This window comes from Coffea arabica, chromosome 2c (genome assembly GCF_036785885.1).
Source record: "Coffea arabica cultivar ET-39 chromosome 2c, Coffea Arabica ET-39 HiFi, whole genome shotgun sequence".
NCBI classification, from domain to species: Eukaryota; Viridiplantae; Streptophyta; class Magnoliopsida; order Gentianales; family Rubiaceae; genus Coffea; species Coffea arabica.
Genome location: NC_092312.1, coordinates 72999031 through 73016185, shown reverse-complemented (window position 1 = coordinate 73016185; position 17155 = coordinate 72999031). Strand labels below are relative to the sequence as shown.

Here is a 17155-nt window from a genome sequence, read left to right as displayed (position 1 = left end):
TTCCATCTTTTTTTTTTAATGGGTAACTGCATTTATTCCTTTATCCAAGAAGTGCAAGGAAAGAATGCCCCAGTTACCACTGCAAAATATGCAATGAGAGGTGTTGAACCCAGAGATTATGGATATGGCATGTAAATAAGATTAATTCTCTTATAAACTAATAAGTTATATCCTAAGAGTCCTAATTAAATAAATAGTTGGGCCTGCATATGTGCTGAGCTACTCGTGGATAATTCGAAATTGACTAAGTAAAGTCTTCAAACTTGACTAGTTATTGAGTTTGAAGTCGAGCTTAAATTGTATCTAAGCTAAATTTAACTCAATCATTTGTCTCACTTAAATTTTACTGAGTTTAAAATTTAGTTTGCAGTAACCTTTATTAATTCTGGTGTGTTTGAATTGTTATTTTTAACAGTTTTTGTGGGAAAATGTAGTATAGCAATTTGATGTATGAAAGGTAAAAGGATGATTGGAATATGTGTTTACCAAACTTAATAAAGCTTCATATAATCTTCACTGGTTTTTTTTTTTTTTTTTTTTTTTTGGAGTTTTAGTGATACATACTCCGTTACAGAATCAATTAGGGAAGAAACCATTTTTAAGCGATTTGATTACATTTGAGTGTTGATGGTGCATCCCAACATTCATGCTCTTTCACTAATTGGTGCGGTCAAGCTCAACTCCATCTGCGAATTCAAACTTTTTGGCGGGTCATTCTTGTTACATGGCCCAATGGTTGAAGTTACGCAGGAACTCATCCATAATTATATATAAAGATTCCAAAGTTTTGTTAGACTAAAAGATGAATTATAGTAGGATTTATGGACTGCTGATCCCAAGATAACATAATCTAAACAGGCCAACAATAACAGATTTGATAAGAAAGTTGGAAGGCCTTATTCCTGCTTCAATAAGATTTCAAATACACCAAGGATTGACGGAGAAATGCCAGTCTTTGTATGGGGATGAGATGATTTAATTAAGATGTAAAGTCAAGTCAAGTCAAGTTTGTGGATTTGAATATTACTTTTATGAGGTTTTCATTGAAGAAACAGTCACAACTGATGAGTTTTTTGACAATGAAAACGTCCTTGTTTACAGAATGTTCATCTGGTAAGTGTCCTTCCGCAAAATGTTAAGGATGAGGTGTGATCATCTGTCATCAATTTTTGGAGGCAAGATTTTATATAAACTGGCTGACACACCAGCATTCTTATGTCTTCATCCCAGTGAATGTAGACTTGAGCATTGCAGAGAGCCGCAGAACTATGGCTCAGTTGGTAGAAACAGACGATATAGAGTCAGTAAGAAATGAGTTGTCAGAAGTGGAAAGAAGCTTGAGATTGTCGTTGCGGCATCTAAGCTCTAGCTTCAGTAGTAGTTCAGTCTTGAGTACTGAAAGGGATGGTAATCTTAATGAAGAAATTGCATTGCAATGGGCTGCTATTGAAAGGCTGCCTACTGCTCAACGGCTCAGATCATCTTTGTTTGATCAGCCTGATGACAATGAAGCTGCAGGTAAAAGAAAAATGGCGATTGATGTTACTAAGCTCAGTGCTCTGGAAAGGCATATGTTCATTGAGAGGCTAATTAAACACATTGAGTATGACAACCTTCGGCTGCTGCAGAACATGAGAAAAAGAATGAACAAGTAATGTTTCTTCTCTTTTTTATGCAGAATAGCGAGGATTCTATAATTGATGTCAAATAAGTTAATGTAATACGTGCATGGTTAGCATCCTTTGTCTGAATTTTGTTATGACTCTAAAAAGAACAAGCGAAAACCTCTAAGGATACAGTAAAACTGATCTGTTTGTAAGTTGTAGTTCTGGCTAACAAGGTTAGTGATTTATTTTTCAATAGCTAATGATTCTCCTTGTCATGTTAGATTATGTTTCAATATAGCTTTCAATGCCAAAAGTTACAGTTATCAATTGATTTTTGCAGAGTTGGTTTAGAGTTTCCTTCGGTGGAAGTAAGATATAATGATCTACATGTAGAAGCTGTGTGTGAAGTAGTTGAAGGAAAGCCTCTCCCGACTCTTTGGAATTCCTTTAAAAGCAGTCTTCCAGTAAGTATATGTTCGGCTTCTGTTTTGCTGCTAGTTCGTCATTCTACAAGTGTCCTAAGGTTGCATCTTTGATTTGACTCAGTATTTAACTCAATGCTGAAAGATAACTCGATAAACAAACTTTCTGTACAAATTTTCAAGTCAGGAGAATCTAATGATTAACTTTAGGATGTAACAATGTTTCTATTCTTTCTCGACTAAATTAGAGTGGCATTCTGGCTAATCTGAAAACGAACTTTTAGGGTGTGATGTTAACATATTTTTTCATTACTAGCCTGTGGTTCGATTTGCCCAGGACATAAACAGTCATGGATATTTATGGGACGGGATTGATTGAGCAGCAGCCTTAGATCACACTCAAAAGGAATATTAATACATTTGATCCACATCATGGCATCAATTCAGAGCTGTAGACGTTTGCATCTATCTATCACAGAACAAAAATTAACATTCGTTCCAATTTCAGTAGCTCTTACAAATAAATATCTTGATTGTGTCCTTTGCTTAAATAGAATGAGGATATACTTATTTAATGCCCTTGAAGTATTAAAGCATCATTCCAGCAGTTTTTCTGAGTTATATATGCGGCTCCCTTATAAGCTAATAGTGATTTATTCCCATCAACAGGATGTTACAAGGCTTCCAGGTCTTGAGTCACGAGTATCAAAGATCAGTATCATTGATGGTGTTAGCGGTATCATTAAGCCTGGAAGGTATGCTAACAAAACTTTTCTCTTAGTCAGTTCATAGAATTTTCAAGCCGTTAAGAATATTGTAGTTATTTTCAGGACTTTCGGGCAATTCTAAAGCATTATTCTGACATTAGAGTCTTGTCTCTTTGGCCTGTTAATGTTTGCTTCTGTCTGCATCCCGTATCTGTTACATATTTTCATGCTACTACAATTTCTGTTGTTTTTTTTTTATTATGTTCAAAGTCACTGATATGCGTTCAACCCTTCACTGTAACCTTTTGAATTTTATTTACATATCTTGTCTTATATATGTAAACTCCTGATGCAGCATGATATGGTACTTATATATGTAAGTTCTAAATGCAGAATGACTCTCCTGCTTGGCCCTCCAGGATGTGGGAAGACCACACTATTAAAGGCACTTTCTGGAAATCTTAACAAATCACTCAAGGTCCTCACATGCTCTATGTTTCATCTCAACGGATATTCATATAGTACTTATTCTTTTTGTTGAAACGATATAGCAACTCGGGAGACAAAGACGAGATCCTGTTTTTAGATCTCGATGATTCTAAAAATTACGTGTGGGGGGATTAAAAAAGAAAAAAGATCTATTTGGAAGATAGACAAGTTATGAACAATGACATTTATAGTCTATCTTGGCTTTGAATAACTTATAAACTTCGAGCACTCATATATGTTTGCAGAGGTATTCTGTTCTGTAGTAATTGATTTAATTGATTCAAAGGCTATTATAATGCTGTAAAAGCTTTTAGAACCTTGTTGATGAAAACTAGCAGTAGGATTCTCAAGTGCTAGGGACAGAAGGAATTTGGCTTATTAGGATCATTCAGAGTCCATCGCACAGATGTTCTCTTGCTTTTCCTTTAAACTGACAAGCATAGAAGTTTTGACAATGTAAGAGCTGAGTGCATAGTATCTATAATCAAAACTTTGCTTATTAGCAGGTAACTGGGGACATTTCGTACAATGGATACAAATTAACAGAATTTGTGCCTCAAAAAACTTCTGCTTACATAAGCCAGTATGATCTGCATAATGGTGAAATGACTGTAAGGGAAACGCTTGATTTCTCATTGCGCTGTCAAGGTGTTGGAAGCAGAGCAGGTATGCCCCTTTAGATAGAAATGTTATACTATGCTGATGAGAAAATTACTTATGGCTTTCAATCTTGTAAAGAGATAATGACTCAGCTGAGTCGACGGGAGAAACAGGCCGGAATTCTTCCTGATCCAGATATTGATACCTACATGAAGGTAGTTTTGGAATCTGATTGTTCATCTGTTAGGAAACTGGCTTAATTTCTTTTAGACAGGTTTCTTATAGAGACTGAAGTGGTATGTGCAAATAGTTTTGGAATCTGATTGTTCATCTGAAGCAATACTTAGATATCCAAGCGCAGCAGGTTTCTATAGCTCATTATAGAGACTGAAGTGGTACTTAGATATACGCATGCCAGAAATACTTTAGGTAATATAGGAATGTTTTCCAACTGGGATGCAAATGTTGCTCTCCACAGGTGACAGATTTAATGCATGATAGAGTTGCCTGGCAATTATCTCTGTTTTCAACCATCGTCTTTCAGCACCTATATTGTAACACAGTTCACATCTGCAATAATTAGTTGGCCTATATCCATTTTCTTTCATGCTAATGAATGTAAGCTTAGTTATTTAAACTGTGATAAAAATATGATAGATCTTCCCCCCCCCCCCCCCCCCCCCCTCTTATTCAGCTATTCTGAAGTGTTATTCTGATAATATCTTCAACAACTAGGCTCGCTGACAAACTTATACAGGGACAAAAACAAACACACACACACTCATTACCTCCTTCCTTTCAGTCTGTCAATTTAAGCTCATCTTTAACTTATGGTTATTTTACAGGCCAGTTCTGCTGAGGGACAAAAGACAACGCTCCAAACAGACTACATTCTAAAAGTATCACTCAAAGGTTTTTTTTTTTTGGAAATTTAGATACAAAATCCATTATATGTTACTACGTTCATGATTGTGCATCTTTTTTTTCAGATACTTGGAATTGATACTTGTGCTGATACACTAGTAGGAGATGCGATGAGGAGTGGTATCTCTGGTGGTCAGAAAAAGAGATTGACAACTGGTATTTTTGTTACTAAAAAGGAGATTCGGAAACATGTTTTTGATGCAAGCAAAATAATATTTAGAAAAATTTTGGTATCCAAACACACCCAATGTTACTGTATTCAGCAACTTGGCTCATAAGTTGAGACAAGTACAATAAGAATGTTTCCACGTTTCCAGCTGTAGCAGCTAAATCTTTTGAACGAAAGTGTGAAAGGAACATTTGATGATATATATTCTATTATGCAGGGGAAATGATTGTTGGCCCTACAAGAGCTTTGTTCATGGACGAAATATCAAATGGATTGGATAGTTCAACCACCTATCAGATTGTTGCTTGCTTTCAGCAACTAGCACATATCCTAGATGCTACGATACTCATTTCACTTCTTCAGCCTGCTCCAGAAACATTTGATCTCTTTGATGATGTCATCTTGATGAGTGAAGGAAAGATTGTCTATCATGGACCTCGAAGCACTGCTGTAGAATTTTTTCAGAGTTGTGGATTTAGGTGTCCTGAAAGAAAAGGAGTAGCAGACTTCCTACAGGAGGTAAACACGTGGTGGCATTCATGTTCTTTTCACCACATTGCAGTTTCCTCAAACTTACTTGTTCAATCCTTTATAGGTCATTTCAGAAAAGGATCAAGCGCAGTACTGGTATTCTACTGAAGAAACTTACATTTATGTCTCTCTTGATGCATTTTCAAGAAAATTTAGAGAATCTTCTCACGGCAAGAAGCTAACAGAACAACTATCAACAACATTAGTGAAGTCCAAGAGCTGCAAGGATGCTATGAATTTTACAGCATATTCGCTTCCTAAATGGGAGCTTTTTAGGGCTTGTCTATCAAGAGAATTCTTGTTGATGAAAAGGAATCGCTTTGTCTACATTTTTAAGTCCGTTCAGGTTAGCCAGAACACATTTATTATTGTTTCTTCACCATGGTTTGCCTTTGAAAATGTGCTCCTTTTTAACTTGTATTAACTGTTTATAAAATCCTCGGTTCTTCTGTTGATATTCTTTTCAAAGTATGATAAAAGTATTCAGTACTTTTCTTTTGCAGCTTTTCATTTCAGCATCTATCACAATGACAATATTTTTGCGGACAAGGATGGGCCTTGATCTTCTTCATGCAAACAAGTACATGGGAGTTTTGTTCTTTGCAGGTGGCGTTCTTGTTGTTGATGGACTTCCAGAGTTGTCAATGACTGTTACAAGACTTGCAGTTTTCTACAAACAGAGAGATCTACTCTTCTACCCAGCTTGGGCTTATGCAATTCCAAGTGCCATTCTGAAGCTTCCGCTCTCATTGTTGGAAGCTGTAGTTTGGACATGTTTGACTTATTATGTCATTGGATACGATCCTGAGGTAGGAAGGTAAGTGACATGGTACAAGGCCTAGAAGCATTTGAGTTTTGCTGAATCATTGACTGAATGGAAGTGCTTGATTATTCTCTAACTGAGTGCCAGTATTTCCCAGGTTCTTTCGCCATTTAATTTTATTATTTGCTCTTCACATGGCATCGATATCCATGTATCGGTTTGTTACATCTGTATGCCGAACCGTGGTTGTTGCCTCGATGGTTGGTCTCTTAACACTGTTATTGGTCTTTCTCTTCTGTGGCTTCATAATCCCCAGGCGTAAGATTTTTTGCACTTTTTTATCTCATTCCAGTGTTCTGAAACTAACTTTAAGAGGGAAAAGTGGTCGAATTGACAAGTTTTTTTATTGCAGCCACCATGCCAAATTGGCTAAAGTGGGCATTTTGGGTTTCTCCACTGTCGTATGGTGAGATTGGCCTTACTCTAAATGAATTTCTTTCCCCACGTTGGAAGAAGGTAACCATTCATGTCAATGTATTAAGGACATTAGTTTTGCATCGAGTTTCTTGACAACAAATGAGTGCTTGCTTGAGTTCGTTTCAAACTCATGTATCTAATCCAGGGCTATGGTTGGGCATTTTTTGTCCTGAAACATGTGAGGCTAAACACAAGCTAAATGCTAGTTACACAAGCAGCTCTTTTGGTTTTACCTTTTTGATGCTGCAACTCACATTATATATATATATATATCCTTAATCAAGACATAAAGAACCCGAATTAGGGTACTAGTTAATATTACAAATTAATGTTCCTCGCATGTAAGACTGGTTTTTTTGCCTCATGCTACCTAGCATAACTCACTATAAGGGTTTAGAAAAGAATGAAAAGTACTGATCTTCTGCAGATATTCTAATTTGGCTACTCCAACTTCTGACAATCTTGTATTCAGAGTGCTTATTATTCATCTGAAATTACCGCTTACAGAAATTTTGCATCCATAGTAGCACTTTTCTGTCCTTTTCCTTCATAATTTTTCGGGTTACTTCTCCCTGAATGGTGTTGAGCTATAATTCAGTTTATCATACGCGTCAAAAACTATCCTTTGACCTTTAATGATAGATCAGGGGTACCTTTTGGATGAGAAAACTGTCATTAGCATATGTCTATGGAGTTACCAGCCTTGTTATGACAACCTATTTCACTATCCGTTGTATGTTTTATGTTCAAACTTTGCTTTTTATTTTCTCTTTTCATGATTGTTTTAATTTCATGCCTGCATAGATGCTTCCAACAAATACCAGTGTTGGACAAGAAACGCTTGATGCCCGAGGATTGAACTTTGATGCATACTTTTTCTGGATTTCACTTGGTGCTTTGTTGGGCTTCACTTTACTGTTCAATCTTGGTTACACTTTGGCCTTAACATTTTTAAACCGTAAGTTCATCTAATTGACAGTTTCAAGCCTGATATGTCAAATTACTGCATAATCAGCTTGTCATTTTCTGGGACGCTTGCAGCTGTTAGTCCTCGTGCTATCATATCTAGAGAGAAGTACTTTCAAATACAGAGAATTAAGAAACTGGATGTTATAGCGCATGCAGAGGAAAAATTAACAGATCCTGCCCGTGCTACAGCTACAGAATCTCAAAATGGTGGGTTTTAGCCAATTACTTCCACTATTTTGCAGTTGCGACTGTACAAGCTGCTCTTCGTACTGAGCATATTTTCTAGAACTAAAATCGGTTCCTTGCCTTGTTCAGCAGGAAAAATGGCTTTACCTTTTGAGCCACTAACTGTAGTGTTCCAAGATTTGCAGTACTATGTTGAGACTCCTTTGGTAATTGCAACTGTTCTTATCAAACTTTGGATTCCCTTAGGCTGTTAAGTTGGGCCAATTATATGAATTAATTCCCTGCTCATCTGGTTTCAGGCTATGAAAGAGCAAGGTTTCCCAGAGAAAAGGCTCCAACTTCTTTGTGATATTACAGGGACCTTCAGGCCCGGTGTTCTTACAGCACTTATGGGAGTCAGCGGAGCTGGAAAAACAACTCTTCTTGATGTGCTTGCTGGTAGAAAAACTAGTGGGTATACAAAAGGAGAGATAAAAATTGGAGGGTTTCCCAAAGTTCAAAGGACCTTTGCTCGAATCTCGGGTTATTGTGAGCAAACTGATATACATTCCCCTCAAATTACTGTAGAAGAATCAGTCCTTTTTTCTGCTTGGTTACGACTTCATCCACAGATAGATTCGAAGACTAAAATTGTATGGTACCACCTTCAAAAAAGTTGGTTAATTTGCTTAAATTGTTCGGTCTGCTGTTCACAAATTAATTTTAAAATGTGGCGTCATATCTGTAGGATTTTGTGAAAGAGGTCCTTGAGACCATTGAACTTGACGGGATAAAAGATGTTCTTGTGGGCATTCCAGGCGTTAATGGCTTGTCAACTGAGCAACGCAAGCGGCTCACAATTGCAGTGGAATTTGTTGCTAATCCATCAATTATCTTCCTGGATGAACCTACAACTGGATTAGATGCAAGAGCAGCTGCTATTGTAATGCGAGGTGTTAAGAATGTTGCTAGTACAGGAAGAACGATTGTTTGCACCATCCACCAACCAAGCATTGACATATTTGAAGCATTTGATGAGGTGAGCATCTACTGAAAAATGACTGCAAATGTTTAGCCAACATTTGGGGTTGTCATTGCTCCTAAATAAGATCTAACAATTGAGAATAGATTCAAAAAAAGAAAATGCAAACTGAAATTTGGGAAAGCCTCCTGAATTGATATTAATATCCGTACTCAAGATGGCATACATATTTTAGAACTTCTTCATGGAACAAAAGGTGGTAGCCAGAAGCATTGCTTGGCGGACTTATTACACATCATTCCTGAGTATGTCAAAAGTGATAAAGATTTAGTAGTTGCTGAATCATGTTTTTTGAAGATGTAAACATGAACGTAAAGCTGTTTATAAAAAGCTAACCAGGAAAAGCACTATGGCCTGGAATTTCTTTTGTATAGGTCAGTAATGTGTTTGACTTGATTAATGGCTTAACTTCTTGGTTTTCCAAGATCTGCAACTATTCAATTTATGTAGCATTGTCAATGTTTTTGCATCTCATGGTAGGATAAGATGAAAGGGTCTTGCCTAATGATTGCAGCGTCCAAATCTCTTATATTACATGCCATGTTTGATTATAACAAATCACCAGTCTTCCGCTAAGTACTTTATGAACATCACAATCAGTACAATTATGAACTTTGCTTCCAACATATTGCAGTTAATTCTTCTGAAATCTGGTGGACGTATGATCTACAGTGGACCGTTGGGCCGAAACTCTAGTGAAGTCATTGGTTACTTTGAGGTCAGTTTCCAAAATGGGAAGCCACTTTTTGGATGTTGAGTTTTATATTCTTGACGATACATTTTTATGTGTCATCTGATTGAATGGACTATCTAACAGGGTATCCCAGGTGTGCCAAAAATAAGGAATAATTATAATCCAGCAACATGGATGTTAGACGTCACTTCAACATCTTCAGAAGCTGAGCTTGGTGTAGACTTTGCTGAGATCTACAAGCATTCTTCTTTGTATGAGTAAGTACAATAAACTAATTCGTATGCCTGGACTTTTACCACTATACTGTGAACCGTGAACAATGTGTATTTGCTGCAAAACAACAGAACAGTGATAAGATTTTTGAATGGAAAACTGCAAAACTTTAAAGTGAATCACTTTATCTTAGATGACTTTAGGCATTGGTCCTGTAATTGCTATCTAAACAGTGTCTAGGTGGACGAGTTTGGATGATTTCCATCAGGAAATAGCTCCCCTATTCATAAAGTTGCTACCTATTAAGTCACATCCTGATAAACCTATTCGTCATTGACGTGCTTGCCTTTTTTACTCAGTGAAGTGGGTAAAATACTTATATTAAAGGGCAAATTACACTTTATCCTCCTATGATTTAGTGTTTTATTACTTAATCCCATGTGGTTTCAAAAATTATACATAATACCCTCATGATTTGGATTAAAATGTTAAAATGACGGAATTTGTAATCCATAACGGAATCAACTAAAATGTCAAAAATACTCCTATATAAAGTTAAAAATGATTTATTAACCACGGGGGATTATGTATATATATATATTGAAAACTATAAGAGGGTTATATAGTAAAATACTAAACTATAATGGGGTAAAATATAAAACCATATGGGGTTAGAGTGTCATGCATATTATGTTTATATATTTTGGTCACTTCAACTATTTTAGTTTTTAAACAAGGGTAATTTCAAAAATTTCATAGGTTTCGTTATGAATGATCATTTCTATCACTTTGATACTTTAATCCAAATTATAATGAGGTTATATATAGCTTTTAAAACTACGAGGAGATTATGTGAAAAGTAGCTATACCACAAGGGATAAAGTATAATTTGCCCAATATTTAAAGTAAGGCTGGCTTACAAAATTACAGTATGTGCTGTTTCGTTACCGAAAAATGATATCAAATTTTTTCAAATAATATTTCGCTTACATCATAAACACATTTGTCAACCTATCTTTTTATATTTTCAATCACCTTTTATCTTATATGTATCACATCCCAAAAAATGCTATAGTAATTGTTTCAAATAATACTCTATCCAAATAGTATTATTCCACTTTTAATTAGTAATCCCACAAATAGATGTTTCAAGAAATGTGGCATCTCTAACCAGGTTAGAGAGGCTACTGCATCCATATGAGAGCCACTGCGTCATTCTCTTTTACCAACCCAAGACTAGAGTTTTTAGATAGCTTCCAATTCGTGCTTGTTTTAACTTCGGTGTACATCTTCTTCCTTGTTTTCACAAGATTGTCACTCTACTAGTCTAACTAAATTCTCTCAGTAACTAAAATTGCAGTCATGGCCCATTTGGTAGCACTTAGAATGTTAATAGTTCAAATTGAAGAATTTGCATGTCATACTTCCAAGTGATGTTGGGTTCAGCATATATTCCTACCTGCTTTATTGGAAAAAATGAAGATAAACATAACATGGAAGCAAAACCACCAAACAGGACAACATGCGAACTCAACTTACTGTAGATACATCAAAACATTAAACTCATCACAATGATGAACAAACACTTGAAAACTTGAATCTCTTTCCAGTGTCATTGATCTCAGAATGCTCCTCAACAGTAACATTGCTTCTTTATTCCTTCTTTTCTTATTGGTCATAGGATTAACAAAGAACTTGCGAATACCCTGAGCACGCCACCTATTGGTCATAAAGCTTTGGATTTCCCAACGCACTTTGCACAAAATGGTTGGATTCAGTTCAAAACTTGTCTCTGGAAACAACACTGGTCTTACTGGAGAAGTCCTTCTTACAACTGGACGCGCTTCTTATTCATGTTTATTACATCTCTGATTTTCGGGGCATTATTTTGGAAGCAAGGGAAAAAGATGTAAGTATTTTAATGCAGAGATTTTTTAGAAGAAAATGCTAAGCTGTGGTTCCTATTTGAGAAACTACAGCCAGCAGTAAGTTCCTTCATTGTGTCCTAGATCTGATGTGCTACTACTTTCTTGCTCCTATAGCGAAAAACGGAGTAGCATGATTATATGATTTTGGCCTATGTAAATGCGTGAATTTCTGATACACTTAGCAAAGTGGACCAGCATTTATTCTTGAATAAGTCACAGTTTGTGCTTGTCATTTTCTTTAGAAGAGAATAGTATTTCTTTTGAACTTCTGGGATCTGAAATCTTTTGATATATTGAGGATCAAGTGGCTGACCTGGTTTTCCTTTATTTTGTAGAAAAGATCAGCAGAGCTTATTCAACATGCTTGCTTCGATGTTCTCCGCAATGTTCTTTTGTGGTGTATTTAATTCGTCTACAATTTTGCCATATGTCAGCACTGAGCGAACTGTTTTATACAGAGAAAGATTTGCAGGAATGTATGCTACTTGGGCATATACACTCGCTCAGGTACAACTTTAAGAGTCATGTACTTTATTTGATGGTACTGTATATCACTCATGTTGATATTTAGAGTCCTTTTAGGTTTCAACATCTTGAATGTGAACAGTTTTAGTATAGTGAACTGAACTCACATTTAGGGTCCGTTTGTTTCGGGTGAAAATGTTTTCCAGGAAAATATTTTCCTAATTTCCCGTGTTTGGTTGCACAAAAGTTATTGAAAATATTTTCCTATGTAAAATATTTTCACTCATGTTATGGAAAACAACTTCCCTTCCAAACTTACTGAAGTTGTTTTCCGAAATGCATGCATCTTGCCTGTAGTATGTTCCAAACTTACTGAAATCATCTTGTAGTATGTTTTTTTTTTTTAGTGTAAACAGGAGGATTCGAAATCAAGACCTCTTCCTTACACTCCCTCTCCCGTACCACCCAACCCAACCCTCCCCCTAGTATATTCAAAATAAAAAAAAAACCTCATCCTGCTCATCCTATGCTAGTAATTAATTATGTATAATAGGGACATTCTTTTCTAGAGAAACTTTCAGCAGTGAGAGTGCAAGATATATGTCACAATAAGCATTGCATGTGATTGATATTTGACACTAAATGGCCAGCAATTTGTTTATTGCTTAAGGAAATATTTTTTATTCATATATACATTTCTCCAAGATTTTTTAAAGTTAAACAATGAGATAAGTTTTCTTATTTTGCATGGGAAGAAGTATGTAGTTATAATGTGTAGAAAGTAAAGATAGAGATAAAAGTGAAAATATTTCAAAAGTTAAACAAACACCAAAAAAATGAAGTAAGAATATATTTTCAATAAGCTAACCAAACACCTGAAAATGATGAAAGGGAAATGATTTTCATGGAAAATTACTTCCACGGAAAATATTTTCTCAAGGAAAACATTTTACTTCCAACCAAACAGACCCTTAAAGGCCTGATTTTCCTTAATCATGTCCTAGTACAATTGCTTTTCAAATTCTTTTATAGCTAGAACCCATTTATTCATGATGACTCAAATGCAGGAATAAGTGAATGTATAAATTCAATACTACCTTCCTGAATACTGGCTTTTCTCCTCTCATATGCAGCAAAGAACTAGAACTTCTCTATTTCTTATTCATCAGCAAGAATGTGCAATCTGATGCTAGCCATGAGTAACATGTCTATAGTGCATAGGCTCCTCAGAATATGCTACAACCACAATAGGATTCTGTCAGCAATAGTTGATGATTTTTCATGATTTCATTGGCTTTTGTAGGTCACAATTGAGATCCCTTATGTCTTTATCCAAGTATTGGCATTTACGGTAATCACATATCCAATGATTGGGTATTATTGGTCAGCTTACAAGGTTTTCTGGTACATGTACTCCATGTTCTGTACCTTGTTGTGCTACAATTGTGTCGGCATGACAATTGTCTCGATAACACCAAGCTATCCATTGGCTGCAGTTCTACAATCAGCTTTCTACAATATCTTCTACCTTTTTGCTGGATTTCTGATCCCTCGACCGGTAAGCGATTTAATTTAACTTTTAACAGATTATTCCATTTTGAAGTGAACTTCTAACTTCTTCTGCCACAATTCTTACCCAGTATGTTGTTTCCATTCGCAGCAAATCCCAAAGTGGTGGGTATGGCTATACTATTTAGCTCCTACATCTTGGACACTGAATGGAATGCTTACGTCGCAGTATGGAGATATTCACGAGCCGATTCAGGTTTTTGGACAAACTACGACTGTAGCCAAGTTTCTGAGGGATTACTTTGGATTTCATCACGATCAACTACCTGTCGTGGCTGTTATCTCAATTCTGTACCCAACTGTTTTAGCCTGTATGTTTTCATATTTTATTGCAAAGTTAAACTTCCAAAAGAGATAATCAACAATGTTGTAAAGAATTGATCGGATTCTATATATGGTCATTTTCACTCTGCATTGTACGCTCCTCGGCCCATGTTACTGCATAAGAAGGCAAGAGCATTGCATAAATTGTTCAAAAATCTGGGCATTTCATCCACAGCTTACCAGATATGTTGCAAATTTTGCTATTTGTGTGTATTGTATATTGACCATTGAGTGCCCTTTCTCCAGCCATTTTTATTCCCTTCTGCATCTTAATTATTACAAACTAAAATCTTTCCACTTTTTATAAGTTAACTTCTTAATCTTGGACCCATAACCCACTGTATGGAGATTGGAGTGAACAACTTCGGCCAGGTGCCTTCTTTATCCACCGCATACGCTACCGTACAAATATGGTGCCCTTTTCAAACGAATCATGTAGTTATGCTATCTCATCTAGCTACTAAAGAAAAACTAATCAAATGCATTGTAATTATGATTGAAATGATGGAAAAGGAAATGTAAATTAATTATATGTTCTACGATTACAAATATCATAAAAGCTCTTGAAAACGAAAAGTCTCTTAAATGGATATCGAGAGTTGAATTTATTTAAGTGGCTATTTATCACTTCTAGAATTGAACCCTTGAAACTGGAAACTTCTACCTTCTATCAAGACTTAATCAAGAGAAAGGACTCAAAAAAAAAAAAAAAAAAAGACTATATCAATGAACATAAAATAAATAAATAAAAAGAATACCTCTTTTATCACTCCAAACTGACATGTTCTCAAACGGAAAATCCTCACCAAGAAGAAGAGGGGGAGTAGATAGAATTGGTCGCTGAATGTGATAAAACATCTTGTCAATTTATCACTAATGCTTGCTTGCTTGAATTGTCATTTGTATGCCATAATAACGCGGACATCTTGTTATGTCTGTATCATATATTGGTTTTAAATTCGTAAGAAGCCAGAAGGATAGGAATATACGTGAGAATAGTAATATTCATGTCAGGGAATTCAAAGCCATCGAGCGGATATGCTGCTCGCTTGCTTTGATTCTCCTGTCTTTGCTCTTTTAGCAGTCTAGCAAATTTTTAGATCTTGCTATGGTTTAGTCTAATTTTATAGAGACTCTATGACCTTAATCAACTGCTTTAATCTATCAATTAACCAAGTTGGTTTACTAGATATCTATTCATTAGATCAAACTTTCAATCTTTGAAGTTGTATGCGGGCTGTTTTATGATGATGAGAATAGAGTATACTTGACACTTCACTATTTTGGCAATTTTTTAATTTCTTAGCTAGATTTTAAATTAAATTGACTCGATGTTTTTAAATCCGGACTAATAAATGAGCTGGATGAGCTTTTTATTTGCAATTTAACTGGTTCAATTTCCTCAACCATCTCGATTAATATTTAACTTTTTTCTATTTTAATATTGATGATTTGATAATATTGAAATAGTTTTAAACAAAAGGAAAAAAATTCACATCTAGTTCTACCATCCAATTTTTTACCAGTTTTGACTAATTGAATCGATTTTTGATCGAATTTGACCAATGTTATGTCTAGTTCACAAATTCAATCTCTCAAATTGCCAACCCCCGTCCAATTTTCAAATCACTAGATGGCTTGTCTCGCTAGTGATGCCTTAAAAATTGGCCTCTTGGATTCAAATCTCACCAAGTTGTGTAGTTTACTTGTAATCAAATCAGGGAAAAAAAATACTCTAAAGTACTATAAATACTATGCTCTTTTTGTAATCTATGTCCATTTTCCTAGTATCCAATTGCGTATGAAATTTGACCTTAATTTACTTATATAAGATTTAAGTTCATAAATGACTAAAGAAAATTTCGCTATAACTTTTGTTTTTGTTTTAATAATAGCACTCACATATACATGGACCAGAATAGTTGATCCAAAATTATTGTGCTGAAAGGGGCAATAAATGTGGAACATTGTGTGGATATGGCGTGGATGCAATTGTGCAAGTAAGATTAGTCACATTTTTTTAGTAAAAAGAAAGTTTGGATGGATTTGACTTCAATCATCACTACAAGTCAGGATATATTTCGAGATCATATGTCACTTATATAGATTCGCCACGAACACGTGACCTTTTAGTAAGGAAGTTATCCATCAAATTAGTGACTGTGCCCGTGAATATGTGCCCGCGAATACGCGATCTTTTAGTAGAGAAGCTATTTATCAAATTAGTGACTATGTCCTTGAATTTTGATAGAAAGAAAGTTTGGGTGGATTTAACTTCAATCATAACTACAAATCAGGCCATGCCCCGAGATCATATGTCACTTACTTATATGGATCCGCCACGATCACACGATCTTTTAATAAGGAGGTTATCCATCAAATTAGTGACAATTTCCTTGAATTTTGGTCCCTCGGGATCTTTACAGTAATGCTTAGTTATTCACGTTCTGTGTTGCCTTTTCCTTTGTTTTTGGTTATTTTAATGTGGAATTGTAGGAATTGCTACAGTGCTGACCTTAATTCGTGTGAAATAAACTTTACATTAATAAACTAGTGTATAACTTCTGCATGTGATTGTGCCAGTGCATAAACCATTCAGATGGCTTGAGTCCCATAAAATCGAATAAAAAAGGCAACATTAAATAAATTAAAAAAAAAAAAAGAAACGGAAAATTCCCTCACTGTCAAGATCTTGGCCCCTAAAGTGTTTCCGATTGTCCTCCTGCGAAATTAAGCAAAATTTCAGTAATTATATATAGCATGAATTTCGAAAACTTTGCCACCCCTTTCGAAATTTTATTACTGCTAACTTCTATTCGATTTTCGGTCCATTCTCTCTCGTTGCCTTCGATGTTGCTCTTGTAGATTGTTCCGTGTTCGCATACCCCATCTGGGATTCTCCATCTTTCGTCGGTGTCTGCAATTTAAAGTACAGAAATGGCGAAAAAAATTTTGGGTTTATCAAAGAATTGTGAAGAAAGAGTGCCCCGTAACTATTGCAAATGTTGCCCCAGATATTATGGTATGTTCCTAAGATTCTCTTGTAAAACCAATTGATATCTATGTTGAAGTGTCCTGGTGGCAAATGAGCAATTGA

The 17155-nt window shown here is 35.6% G+C and overlaps 1 protein-coding gene across 1 annotated transcript; it reads left to right on the top strand.

Moving 5' to 3' along the window:
* The first annotated feature begins 1268 nt into the window (after positions 1-1268).
* On the top strand, positions 1269-14148 carry LOC113703065 (pleiotropic drug resistance protein 3-like). The gene is made up of 24 exons (XM_072076385.1): positions 1269-1651; positions 1948-2071; positions 2699-2784; positions 3130-3214; positions 3732-3891; positions 3964-4040; positions 4671-4724; positions 4815-4905; positions 5136-5437; positions 5514-5795; positions 5953-6266; positions 6370-6530; positions 6625-6728; positions 7494-7651; positions 7738-7764; positions 7933-8050; positions 8144-8476; positions 8572-8862; positions 9500-9583; positions 9683-9816; positions 11454-11681; positions 12036-12207; positions 13469-13723; positions 13826-14148. The coding sequence occupies exons 1-24, from the start codon at positions 1269-1271 to the stop codon at positions 14090-14092; spliced, it is 4290 nt and encodes a 1429-aa protein (XP_071932486.1). The 3' UTR covers positions 14093-14148.
* The last annotated feature ends 3007 nt before the right edge of the window (positions 14149-17155 follow it).